Raw genomic sequence first — 13,880 nt, 5'->3', positions numbered from 1 at the left:
TTCGATGCAGCCGCAAACAACATCGATCCCGAGAGCAAATAATAATTGTGGCTGATATATGTGTATGCGGGGTACATTTTTCGATCGATGAAACTGTCCTTCACAAAGAATTCAGTATATACAGAATGTCCCAGACTTAATGAATCAGCCGTTAATGGTAAATTTCTGAGATCATTTGGAAATAAAAGTCTTAATACCAAAAGGAAGATGTAATTTCAGCGCTATAAAAGATTAAAAATAGCCAATCGGCGCGTTACATTCTCCTATGCTCAGGGACATAACGTATCAAGGGGTACAGCGCGATAATATCGATATCGATAGAGGGATGAATATAAAATAAAAAATAGGATTCTGCAGTGAGCGATTGTATTTTCCATGCGACAGTAGTTGGTAGTTTGGATATTTTTCTGAAGCCTTTCTCAACATTTTGGTATTAGAATTTTCGTCTCCAAATGATCCCAGGAATCATTAACGACTAATTTGTTAAGTCTGGGACACCCTGTATATATATATATATATATATATATATATATATATATATATATTAGTGAAACATTGAAAAAATATATATTTCAGGACAAGACAAATTTGTTTTAATTGAATAAATAAATTTGTCCTCGCAAATTTCGGCTTATTTTGCTCTACATCTCCCTATTGGATCTCGACGCTTTAATACTTCAATGCAATTTTGGTTTTTAAAGCTCTCCAGTGACCTTTCTATTTATCGCACAGATCGCGCCGGGTCATCTTTTATAGTCTCAGGTACTCGAGGTCGAATAAAACAACAGCGATTATTCACAACGTCACCAACTCGGTACAGAAAGTTTCAAGGAGTTTAGTCTATTCGTCGAGAGATGTAAGAATTCTCATCCGGAATCCAGTAAATTCAAGTGTCACTTATCCAGGAATCTAATAATCTAGCGATCTAAGATAACATTTTTTCTCTCTTTTTTCTCTCTTTTATGATTATATGCTCTGTCAAACTGAAGCAATAAAAATACCACTAAAGCAGTGACAAAATTTTATCGGAGATTAATGAATAATTTATTAACATAACTAAAACATTTACATTTTTCTTCTTCATTTTTTACAAATTATGATAGATTTTATTAAAAATTAATCACTACCAATTGTGATTCTTCTCAGTGGAATTTCATTGTTTTTAATTTAAAGATACAATTAAATAACTATAATTATTTTATTATATACATTTTTTATTACTTGTAGATCTCTGCACGTCCTCGAGATTTATATTATTGATAAGATCTTTCTCTTGATATCTCCAAATGATTACATCCTTCACAATGTCGAGGACATAAATCATTCGATTTGGTCATATCTAAGAATAAAATCCAGTATCAGATGGCTATATTTTAAATGTGCAACGAGAATAAGGAGCTAAGAACATAAAAACTCGATGGAAAACGAAACACATTCGCATTAACCTACTAAAAGTATCAAATATAGAAGTGGTGAAGAAATAAGAGACGATCTTAATCTTATAATAAACTCCGACACACTATTGACAGGATATAAATATATTGTACTTTAATAATTAAAAAAAAAAATACGTTCTAATGCATCTTTTAATAACTGGCCATTGAATGGGACATTCGAGCAAAAAGTCATGTTTATCGCAATCGTTATTTCGCAATTTTCTCAGTCGCGCGTATCGCAAACAAGCGCGGCTTTCAATTGTATTTTTAACTGTCCAGAGAATGTCGTTTGTTCTAACATCGGCAGCTGTCGTCTTGTTTTCGCGTCTCGGGACAATTTATTTCCTCTTGAACGGATCGCGCTATCTCTGACGAAATAATTCGATTTCGTTTTTGCTTTCTTTCGTGATCATTCAATTTCGGCGGACAATCAAGAATCCTGCGCAGAAACGAGAGATAATCCCGAGCCGGTTCTCTATTAAAATCCAAGTCGGAATCTTTGTGTTCTCGGAACAAAACAAACTTTTCCAATGGCTTCATACTGCAGGATGCTATCGGTATCATAGATCATATCGGAAATCCGGCGCACAATAGTTACCAGTTTTTTAACTCGGTACAAAAAAAGAGGAAATGACAAAAAAGAATGTTCCTTTTTTCTCGTTTAAAATTTAATAAAGGCAGAAAGTAGAAAAATGTCCGTTTGACGTTTCCTAAATTTTTAAACACGTCCAAAAAGAAAAAGAAAAAGAGAGATTTATTATAATATCATCAAAGTATATCATAAGAGATCCTATTTTTTTATCAAAAATAATCTACTAGAGATTGCATTAAATTTGAGTGCTATAATATAAGTGCTACAGAAAAAGTATGATGAATAAGACGGAAAGTTTTGCGAGGTTTTATTAAAAGTTGGTTGAAGTGAGCGCGAGAAATGTATTAATTTAAAATCGTAATTTACTTTCTAATTTTATAAACATTCATTATTATTACATACCAGATTGCTCCTAAATTCAATTTGTCTACAAATTTGAGAATGCATATTAAAGCGTGTATAAATAGTTAGTGCTAGAAAATTTATATAATTCATATTATCTATTTTTAAAAATACTACAACTTGTAATAAAAGCAAGATTAAATTTATTTACTTTTTTTTTACTAAACATGTAAATTTAAGCGATTATCTTCTCGTACTAAATTTTATGAAGCTGATTTAAAGATAAACGGGACAACAGTAATTACATAAATGTTGAATATTGTGCTAGTCAGCAGCATATTGTGCGATTGACTTATGCATTAATTAATGCGCGCTTGATTTACGTGCTAATTAATGCCCGAATGAGAGCGCTAATGTTTCTGCGGCTAATACTTCGGGCCAAAAAGGCCAGTTATTTTCGATAGTTGGCGTACGAATCGATCGATCGTGCCGGTTTCCTTACTCGCGTGCATACGTGCACTAGTAAAAAGCATATATACATATTAATGGACTAATGCACAAATATTCATTGTTAATCAACACTCATTATGAACCAAATCTTTCTTCCCTCGCAAAAAGCTTCATTATTCGCCAGTCAAAATATGAATAAAAAAATTGTCGAAAAAAGAGTTCGATCGAAGATTAGATAAAATGATTAGATGAATAAAATGCAATATTTGAAATATATCGGAATTTTTATATATTTTATATACAGTTATATTTTATATTTTATATACAATTTAAATTATTATTAATTCGATTTGTTAAATTAAAAATAATAAAATCAGTTTTTTTCGAAAATTGAAATAAATAATTAAAAATTTATTTTTTTTTATTTTTATTTATTTTTTATTTATTTAAATGCGTTCTAGTATCGGATAATGAACGTGAAAGTACAGATAATATAGGGACACACATGTAATCGATAATTATTATAATGACTAATAATTATTGTATAATTAATTGAATAATGCAAACTCGAATACACGGAATATATTAATAGATCCTCGAGAGAGAGAAAGAGAAATCACAGGATAACCACTATTACCGTATTTCTCTCTTCCTTACGCAGGCTCCGTTTGAATAATTGCATGATAACCGCTGGAGATAATTAGCGGCGGTCTCGATGAAGGAATTAGACAAATCGGATGAATTTCAACTGACAATCATCATAAAATTGACCATTATAATCTTATTATGCGTATCTCCCGCTTGAAAATTCACCAAATGAAATGATCGAATATTCGATAGCACTCGCGGAATGCGAAATGATCAGGTTATTTGAATTTCTAATAACGTGCAGGGGTCTATGCACAACAAAGGCTTCGATATTAAATTCATATTGCGCATACGAAACGCATGACAAAGCTTCCGTAATTTTGCGCGGACATAAATGACGGATGATTTCGCGACACGCGAGCGTCCTCGGCAAAAATGAGGATATATGGCGTGTGCTACTATATACTTTTGAACAAACGCATTATATATCATGGGACGGTTCATTTTGAACCGTTTTTCTGTTATCTCTTGGAGATTTTCCAGAACCGCCCAGCAGCGTAAGGACATTCGCCGCAAGCCGAAAATATTGAGAACGCGATAAGGACCATCATCGGAATTAATTCTCCATCATATACTCTATTCTACTTTCCCCGTCCTTTAATTTTGAAATTTATTGCACTTCGCATTTCAAAAAATTACATTCTTAAAAAATTTACGCGTCGCTCAACATTTTTTAATATCAAACATTTCTTTCGTCAAAAATACACAATATATAATATAATATATCTAATTATAATATATCTAATATTATAATATATCTAATCTATAATGTGATATAATTAATCTTTATATAGTGTATAATATCTATAATGTAATATAATTAATCTTTATATAGTTTTATGTATTATAAATAAAATATATTTTACCAATTTATTTTAAAATATTTTAAAAATATATTTCATCAATAAAAATTTCGTTAATTCATTTTGAAATTCATTTCAAGGAAAATCTCCAATTCACAGCGATCTTTTTCCTTTCTGTCGATTGATAAATAATACACTAATACATATAAGCAGTGGGCATATTTCATAACTTTCTGCCTGCGTGTAACACCTAGTTCTTGGCTCAAAGTCTACAACATATATCACGAACTAGGTATTCCTTAAAACTCCTATAAATAAGAAAGGCTGTGCCAAGGAAGTTTCTCTCTTTTCTACTGCCATTGTGCATTATTCATCAATATCTCTTATATCATTTCCTTGCCGCTTGATTCCTCGGGACAACTATTTCGTTTTCATCTTTTATGTTTCTTAAATCGGACCTTAAATTACGTATTATCGTAACATTTCTCTCTTTGCGAAACATCTCGCGAATAATTCGTCCGTTTAATTCAATTTTCGTGTATGATTTTATTTTCTGGAACAAGATTGTATGTTAACATCTCACGTATAGATTCAGATCGAAAGAAAGAAGTTGTAAATCGAAAATTTACTTCCTACAAAGGGATTCATCTCGTCTAAGGAACACTGTCTCGATTCCTTGTTAAAAAGAAGTTCCGTTCGAATCTTCTGTTAAGCTATTTCTATTTTGAAGACCCCTATTGATACACTATTACTGAGATAGATTTTTTATTCTATCGATGCGTGCAACCCGCTTTGCTCTTTTCATCGAGGAAAATAGTATCCTATAGAAAACATATTTTCTCTTTTTTCTACGATTTTTTTTTCATCTTTTACTTTTCTGAATTAAATATTTTAGTAATTAAACCTCAAACAAGAATTATAAAGGTAGAGTGAAATTTTTACAAATAATTAAAAGATGAGATTAGTTCCGTATTCTAAAGCTTTTTTCTGTTTTGATAAAATATCTTAATACACATGGGCTTTCATAAATTAAATGTGGTGTTTAACGATTTAATGCCTCATTATTAATAATGATGCATTTTCTTGAAGAATCATACTTAATACTTGATAAATGAAAATATTATAATTATAATATATATGTTATATACGATATTATATGGTAAATATTTTACAAAATAAATGCATACGTACATTTTAGGTATGTTATTATTATTTATGCGCAACCGAGAAAGAAACGAGAGATAAAATTTTTTTAAAGCAGAAATGTATCGCATATTTCTTTCCTTCAATTTTTATTTATATTCTCTTTTGTGTTCCCTTCTTTATATTCTCTTTTCGTCCTTTTTTCATTTTGTTACAGAAAAATGTATTATATTTTCAATCATATATTATACACGTTTTCAATTGTTTAGGTATCTCACTTTTAACATGTATAAATTTTAAAATAAAAAAGATGTGTAAGAAAATTGCAGATTTTTTAAATATTATTTGACCTGTGTGTGTGGGCTTCGTATTTAAAATCAATCGATCGAACATTTTAGGAAAAAAAAATATTAACATATATATATATTTCTTAATTTAACATTAATTTCTCATTTCAACATTTATGAACAATTTTTATTGCTAAAACGCACATAGAGAAAGAGAGAAAGAGGAAGAGGAAGAAATATAAAGACGAATAATTTCATTAAAAAATAATTAAATTGTATATATATGTTTAAAATTATAATTATTTTTAATTACATTTTTTGGAGAAAAAATACTAAAAAATTTTATCAATGTTAAATTAAATTAAGAAATGTTAATAATCTTTCGCTCGTAAATTGTTTGATTGTTTGATTTAAAATACTTAACAAATTCAGATAAAAAGAATATTTGTTTCGTAATTCGTGTAATTTTTCTTCTTTCATGTAGTGTTTATATATATATATATATATATATATATATATATTTTATATATAATATTATAATATTATGTATAATATTATATATAATATTATAATATAATATATAAAATTTATCTCGCGTTCTCTCTACCTGTACCTGTTGTACGATTTCTTTTCTCTCGTACACATTTTAAGGACACCTGCCTCTCCTATTGGCGAGATTAAAAAACTTACTTGGCGAGAGGTTAACAAGCTTAAACCCTTTTACTGGGAAAAGCAATATTTCGAGTCAAACTTAAGTAACTTAAGACAGAAAGTGGACATATTGGCACTGGCAAAGCTTTTCCCTTAGAAAATATTTACCACAATGCGGCGCGCGCGGACATTACAAATTAAATGTGTAATCACACATTTTCTTGCTGAGAATATATCTCAAAATATGGAGAAAGAAACGATTATACGTGTTTCATCGTAAATTAAAATAAAGTTCTTTGAGAGCCTGGAGAAGATCATGGAACTTCTTCATTATTGTGCAAAGTTATCAAGCAGGAATTCCTATAAATTCGCTAAGATTATTTCGCGGGGAGCGAATTAATTTATTCACGAATTAATTCGCTGCAGAGTTTCTAATTTAAAAGAGGACAATTTTTAAATATTTATTAATTACATTATAGAGAAAGCTGGAGATTAGAATAATAAATCTTAAAATATAATGAAAATTTTTTCCCACGATGTTCGCTTTCAGTTTGTAGAGCGAAAAGATTAAACGAAAAATGTAATTATTGTAGTTTTCTGCTGAAAATAGGACAGTTTGTTTAACCAGGAGGCAGATAAATGCTACTCTGCGGGCATCTACAATACCGTTGTCTTGCAGACAGACATACGGATGCACGGAAGCAGAGAAGATTATAAAAAGGCATAAGATTAAAAAAAAAGTTTACAACACATAACAATCTCGGTAACGAGCAGTGCAAAAAAAATCAACACGTCGTAATCAGGTAATTATATAAAACAACGATTGGATAACACAGAATATGAAGTAAATAATAATATATACATAATAATATAATAATAATATAACAAGATATAACAATATATAATAATAATATAACAAGAAAAATATATGAAATAATACACCCAGCAAACACCAAGTAACATTTATATAACTGTTAATTGTAATTTCCCACTCAGCAATATAACTATTACATGTTATTAACTGTTACATAACATGTATTGTTGAGTTGGAAATTATAACTAACAGATATATAACTATTATTTAGTGTTTGCTATGTATATATAAATAAATAAATATATAAATATATAAATATATATATATATATATATAATATTAATAAAAATAAAATTATCATAATATATTTAATTATATGCAGGGTTGGGAAAGTTTATATTTTTTTAAAACTAAGTTAAGTTAAAATTTAATGGGTTAAAAAATTAATTTAGTTATGTTAAAAATTATACAAATAAAAAATTAACTCAATAAAAGTTACATTAAGATTAAATTAACGTTAGTTAAGATAAAAGTTAAAATTTTGAAAAGCATTATTTCACTTTATATTAAATTAGATTGTAATTTTAAAATTAGATTACTCTAAATAATAATAATATGAATCATCACACACAAATAAATTTGGGGGGAAAGTTAATAAGTTTAAGTTTATGTGTTTTAAAAATAACTAGTTAAAGTTAAAAGTTAACTCTTTTTAAAATAACTAAGTTGAGTTAAAAATTATTAACTTTTTAACTTTTTTTTTAACTTTTAACTAATCAACTAGTTATTACCCAACCCTAATTATATGTCGCCGTAATAAAGTAATAGATTTGCAATAATGTATACTATGACCAATTTATATATATATATATATATATATATATATATTATATATAATATATATATATATATATATATATATTATTTAATATTCTTGCTGCAGTTATACTACTGCCGATTACTGCCGCACGTTAAACTAATTGACTGCTGTCGAGTGTACATGGCTGTTACAATGTTGCCCGCAAGCATCCGCGCCCATTTTGTTATCGACTTGTTCAACTCCCGGTGCACACAATTACGGATTAGAAGACGATATTGCTGAGTCGCCAGATGTAAACACGAAATGTAAACTCGTCCGAAAACTCGCCTAAATGTTCCCCCTCGCAAACTATTTAATTAAAATTTTACATGTGTTCCTTTTTTTCTTCAATTATGACTGAGAAAAAATTTTTGACTAGCTCCGTGAATGGGATTGATGAACGATTGTTTGGCTCGGCGGATTCAAATAAAACCCCGACGTGTTTAATAATTCATGAATTGACATTGGCAATCCATCTATTAAACAACCAATATTGACCTGTCTATATTTATTCGCACAATTTTCGCTTCATTTATCAAGTAAGTTTGTTTTTTATTTTCCGGAAAATTCGTTTGTATTGAATAAAGAATGAATCTACTGAACAGAGAGTCTCTCGAGGAGGAAAATCAGTTGATGGTTTTTTTTTAGCAATATTAATGAGAGCAATCTAAAGACGGTGGCAACAACTCACCTCGGCTGAACTGCTCGTAACTGGCGATCACCCTCTCGGCGTTCTTCCTGGCGATGTAGAACCACTCGCTGCTGTTGCTCAAGTACTTGTACTCGATCGCGAGATCCTTCACCAGGATCTCGTCCTGATTGGGCAGCCTATGAGCAAACGGGCAGTAGAGCCAGCGATTTCGATACTGCAGCTTGTCGTAGCAATTGCCGGCAGCAAAGATGTCCTCGTCGAACTCTACCATGGAAAGGACGCTGGCGTGGAGTAGATACTCGGATGACAGCATCACTTCCGGCGCATACTTCCACAACCTGGTGAGCATGTTGGCGCGATTGACGGTGAATTCCGCCTCGAGGCGGAATCTCTCCTGCGCGTACTGATCCACTACGCCTTCGCCCAGGTTCAAATCGGTGCCGGCGGTGCAGTTCTCGCCCAGGGTGTGTTGGTTCTCGATTATCCGCAGGAAACGCGTCACAATGTCAACCTGAGTGGCCTGCGATCTTCTTCGAGCTGACCAATCGAGGGAAGAAGCGTTCGCCGATTCCTCGTAGCTCGGGTAGTCCATCACTTCCTGCAGAATCTCCTCCTCCTCAAGATCGCGGATAGTTTCGCTGGTGTTCGCATCAGCCGCATCAACGCCGAGGGTCTCGTTCGCGTTACGATCGATCGGGGCTGTCGACGCGACGGTCTTGTTCAGGAATATTGCTTTCTTCAATTTACTCAGAGGATCGTTCTTGAAGGGATTCTTCAGGGAATCGGGACTCGATCGCAAAACGCCGTGATTCTCCGAATGGCGAGTTCTGATTGTACCACCTTTGGAATTTTTCCGCGTCTCGTCCTCGATTTGATCCGGGAATCCGCCGTTCCTCGCCTTCGAGTTATCCTTGGAGAAATTCTGCTCGATCAGCCGGGAAAGATTACGCGTGAGAGGAATGGCGGAACTTTCCTCGGGGGCGCTTCCTTTTCTTGCCTGATACAGCTTCAGCAAACTTTCCGGTCCCTCCGGAACATTATCCTCGACTCGATCGAAAGATTGGCTGTTGACCGAGTTATCCTTTGAGAAATTCCGCTCGAGAAGCCAGGAATGATTATGCTTGAGTGGAATTGACGGGAAGTCCGTCACTCTTTCCGCTATTTGATGCGTCCTGACGTGATTCTCGCGACCCACGCGAACGTTATTCAGGACAGAGTCCTTTGCGGAGTCCTCGATCTTCTGCCGCGCGAAGTGGCTCCTCGATCTCCCGTGCCGGATCTGCGATCTCTCGACGCTTGACGTTTCCTGTTCGATCCCCAGCCGGAAGACCTCCATCGGTCCCACCTCCGTCGGCAGAGTTTCCTTCGCGGAACGATGGCCTTCCGTTTGCGAGCGCAAGGGAACTTCCGCCGAGGGAATTCGCGCCAAGGGCCGCTTCTCCATCGTCCCGAGTTCGACCGGCGGAATCTCGCAGACCCTCCCGGAAGCGATCTCCGGCGAACGCGCGATTATCGGACGGATTTCCGCGCGACGATTGACCCTCTTCGCCTCCGCCTCCTCTGTCTCCGATGTGCGATCGATTTCCGCGATCGAGCGAATCGCTGAGGGGCCGTTGAGGGTCGAGAGGATCTCGGCGGAAGCACGGAATTCCGTCGCGTCGACGAGCTTACGGTCGACGAAAGACGAGGCGCGGTGGTTCTGCTGATGCCGCAGATACCCCTTCGGCTTCTCGACCTGGAGAAGCTTCTCGTGGTGATTGCCGAGGGAATTTTGCGTGAACGTGAGCAGGATGAGCGCGCACCAATAACCTGACGCACTCATCTTCAGCCGCTCATCCTTCCTCGCAACGCCTGTTGTCGCCTGTTACATCCGCTCGCGAGACGCTTCTTCGAAGGACTCGATTGAATTTAATCCTGACATTTCCAACCGACGAAGGAATTGTCGTTCGTCTGGAACAGTCGCTCGCAATAATGTGACATGCTTTAGCGCGCAATTATATACTTCTTCTGATCGATTTCACATCAACGTGTCCCCGTTTAATGTAGTTCTCCATCTCCCGGTGAGATATACACCTATGCTACAATATTCCTCGAGGTCAACGTCGTAATCTTTCATTGTTACATTGTATTTGCACAATCTACTTCTAATAAATCGCTGATGAAAATTTTGTAAGAGAGATGGCTGAAGGTAATCCTTACATTCCTCCCGAATTTCTGATCTTTAATAGGTCCTGAAAATAACTCTCCAACATCTTCGCAATGTTGAGTTTCCTCTCAAGTCACGGTGCTTAATAAATCCTAGCGACGAATAGCATCTTTGCCGCACAATCACGTCTCTTGGATCTAATCTATATCTCGATCGTGTCCCTTAATAGATCCGGAGTGCTTAATAGTCCCTCAGCATCTCTGCAATCGACCTAATCTCCACTTGCAGCCGGCACCATTTCAGCATTCGTTTTTCCTTCACCAGTAGTACATGCGTTCGCTTGCAATCATTGTTCTTCGAGTTCCTCGCGGCAAATCGATCTGTCGGTGATACGTTTTCGATGCGGACGCTCTTGAGATTAGACTACGTGAAATGTTTTTACGCGGGAGCTATGTTAATCGAGATCTCTCTCTTGCAATAATCCGATTCCCTCAGTTATTTTTGCGCGACTTATGGATCAGAATTTCAATCTCGGCCTCGGAGATGATCGGGAATTGGAAAAATGTGCAAAGATAAAAATCTTTGGTCAATTTCTCGGGGATATTACATTGATTTCATCTGAAAGCAATCTCCCGGCTTGACCATATCATCATAATTTCGATCGGCATTCACTATGTGCGATTATCATACAATCGTTATCTTCCGATCTAGAGAACGGGAATAAAGAGCGTTTTTTTCATTAATTCTGATGCGAGTCCGATAGCAATTTCACAGGTAATTGCAATTAATTGAGATCCTCACTCTGCGATAAAACAGCCCCAACTTGTCTTTCCCGAGTTCGTAATTCACACGCACGTGTTATCATAGATTATAGCACATTCACGTCATCTGATGGCGCGTTTCAACGGAAAATTGACACGTGACAAATTTACCCCTATGCATGCGTCGGCCTTTTATCCCATTAGCAATTGATGACAACATTAACAAGATTATACTTATTAGTATTAATAAATTAGTATTAATAAAAATTAATAAATTTTTATTAATAAATTTCTTTAATAAATAAATAAATTTCTTTCTATTAAGAAATTTCTAAATTAGTATTAATAAATTTCTTGTCATGTTAGTCGATCATTCTTTATTTATTTAGCCAAACAGGTGCCGTTCATGCAACACGCATGTTTCAACAAATGTATTTAAATAAATTAAATAAATTAATTAAATAAAAAAAAATAATCGTAAAATAAACTACGTGTTTTTCTATTATTTTAATAATAAATTTCTCACGTTTTCAGCAGTAAGAAGATTTTGAAGAAATTTAAACGTAAAATGCGAGCAAAAGTGCAAATGTACAAATTGTCACAGTAACTGATCATCCAAATTAAATGTCCAGATAAATCATCCTTCAATCATACGATAATCAATCATTAACTCTACCAATGATATCAAGAGAATACAATATTCGCCTAACTTTACGCATAACCCAACGCAACCCGTGCAAAATTGACATCAAAAATCGCATTCGGTTCAGATCTCATTAATGAAAATTAAATTCGCATTGACACATTGTTCCGTAATTACGCAAATTAATAATTGCTTTGAGATAAATTCAATGCTCGAATACGGGAACTAATTCGATTTTGCGATAAACGTTTTGAGGTTTTCTGAAATTTTAATCACTCGTTATAAATCAGGAGAGATTAACGAGAATTTAATTTACATCGAAATATTTTGAATCGGTCAAATTAATAATAGTTTTGAAAAAAGAGCCGGTTTCTCTGCGATATCGAGTAATTAGCCTGATTTTATCAATAATAAACTTTTCAATTTTCTTTTATATATTTTTTTCTATATTTTTTCTATATTTTCGCAAGCGAAAAGCGACTCACACGAAAAGAGTAAAAGTAAAAGCCAGACTGCGAATTCAACTCACATAGTTTACCTCGTTCTGCAGCTAAAGAAACAAATAACGAGAGAAATAATTTTACAATTTTTTCACAGCACCAAAAAAAATTGACAAATTTTCTGATAACCTGCTTTCCGGTTTTTATTATAGATTGGTTTGAAAATTCAGCGCACACAATACGTTACCTCTTCGGAATTAAAAATCATTCTAAAGCGTAATTTAATTCTGGCAATATCCGGCGATTAAAATCTCTTTTCTGTCATAATGCTTCGCATCGCAATTTATATTTTTTTATCAAATTTGAATAACAGAAATCTCCCAAAAATTATAAAATATGGGGAACGCTGATTTACAATTAATCTCAATTGATCAATATAAATAATATTGTGAATATTTTGAATTCCGCGTTAAATCCATATTATTAATAATGTTTTTCAAACAATATATATATTAATCATTCGTATAATCTATCTATCATGAGCATTAAAGATTATTAAAGATTAAAGATCGAATTAATTATCGAGAGAAATCAAATCAGATTAAATTAACTATATCATTCTTTTAATCGCGCGGATTAAAAAATGTGTATCTTTTGCAAATTCTCTCGTTTCCTAAAAACTGCATGCAAAATTTACCTTACATTATATTAATTATAATCTTTGACGAAAACGTGTTTGTATTTTTCTCTTTCGCGCTTTTCGATTAATCGTCGATTTCAAGTCGGATCGATGAATCGAGTGTACAGATTCGTCCTGCCAGTCGACATTTTACAACAATTCCCTAGAAAAACGACGAAACTCTTTTTTTTTGCCTCTCCTTTTCTCTCTTTCTGTCTTCCTTTTTTTCTTTCTCTCGCGAATCAACGGTCACGACAGATCTGTATACGCTCGCACGCGGCGTCAAACTGACGAGGGTTGGGAAACCCGCCACCCTTCGTGCCGACCAATGTGTGAATGCAGAGCGCATGATCTATCCCTCTCCCTTACCAAGATGCACCGAGTTTCGCGCCGGTTTCCGTCTCCAAGTAGTTTAGATCTTAATCTTAATCTTTCGTGCACCATCTCTGTACAGTTTTACAGCTTTCCCACCGGGACGTATGAATAAAATGAAGCTTTCGCCTTTTGCTTTTATTCGCCGTGACAGTTGTTGCG

The 13,880-nt window shown here is 34.1% G+C and overlaps 1 protein-coding gene across 2 annotated transcripts in view; it reads right to left on the bottom strand.

The window, feature by feature from the left end:
- Nucleotides 1–13,626, bottom strand: part of LOC105252833 (probable G-protein coupled receptor 158) — a 95,492-nt gene extending 81,866 nt beyond the window's left edge. Inside the window, exons 1-3 of one of the 2 annotated variants that reach the window (XM_025407766.1) lie at nt 13,365–13,626; nt 12,757–12,777; nt 8,717–11,773 (exon numbers count right to left, since the gene is read on the bottom strand). In XM_025407766.1, coding sequence (XP_025263551.1) covers nt 8,717–10,499 — 1,783 coding nt within the window. In that variant the 5' untranslated portion in view covers nt 10,500–11,773; nt 12,757–12,777; nt 13,365–13,626. The remainder of the gene's footprint in view (nt 1–8,716; nt 11,774–12,756; nt 12,778–13,364) is intronic. The other variant, XM_020028015.2, reaches the window with a different exon arrangement.
- Between the last annotated feature and the right edge of the window lie 254 nt (nt 13,627–13,880).

The sequence above is a fragment of the Camponotus floridanus genome, unplaced genomic scaffold (assembly GCF_003227725.1).
Source record: "Camponotus floridanus strain SB8 unplaced genomic scaffold, Cflo_v7.5 scaffold188, whole genome shotgun sequence".
Classification (NCBI taxonomy): domain Eukaryota; kingdom Metazoa; phylum Arthropoda; class Insecta; order Hymenoptera; family Formicidae; genus Camponotus; species Camponotus floridanus.
This window is presented reverse-complemented; position numbering and strand designations above follow the sequence as displayed.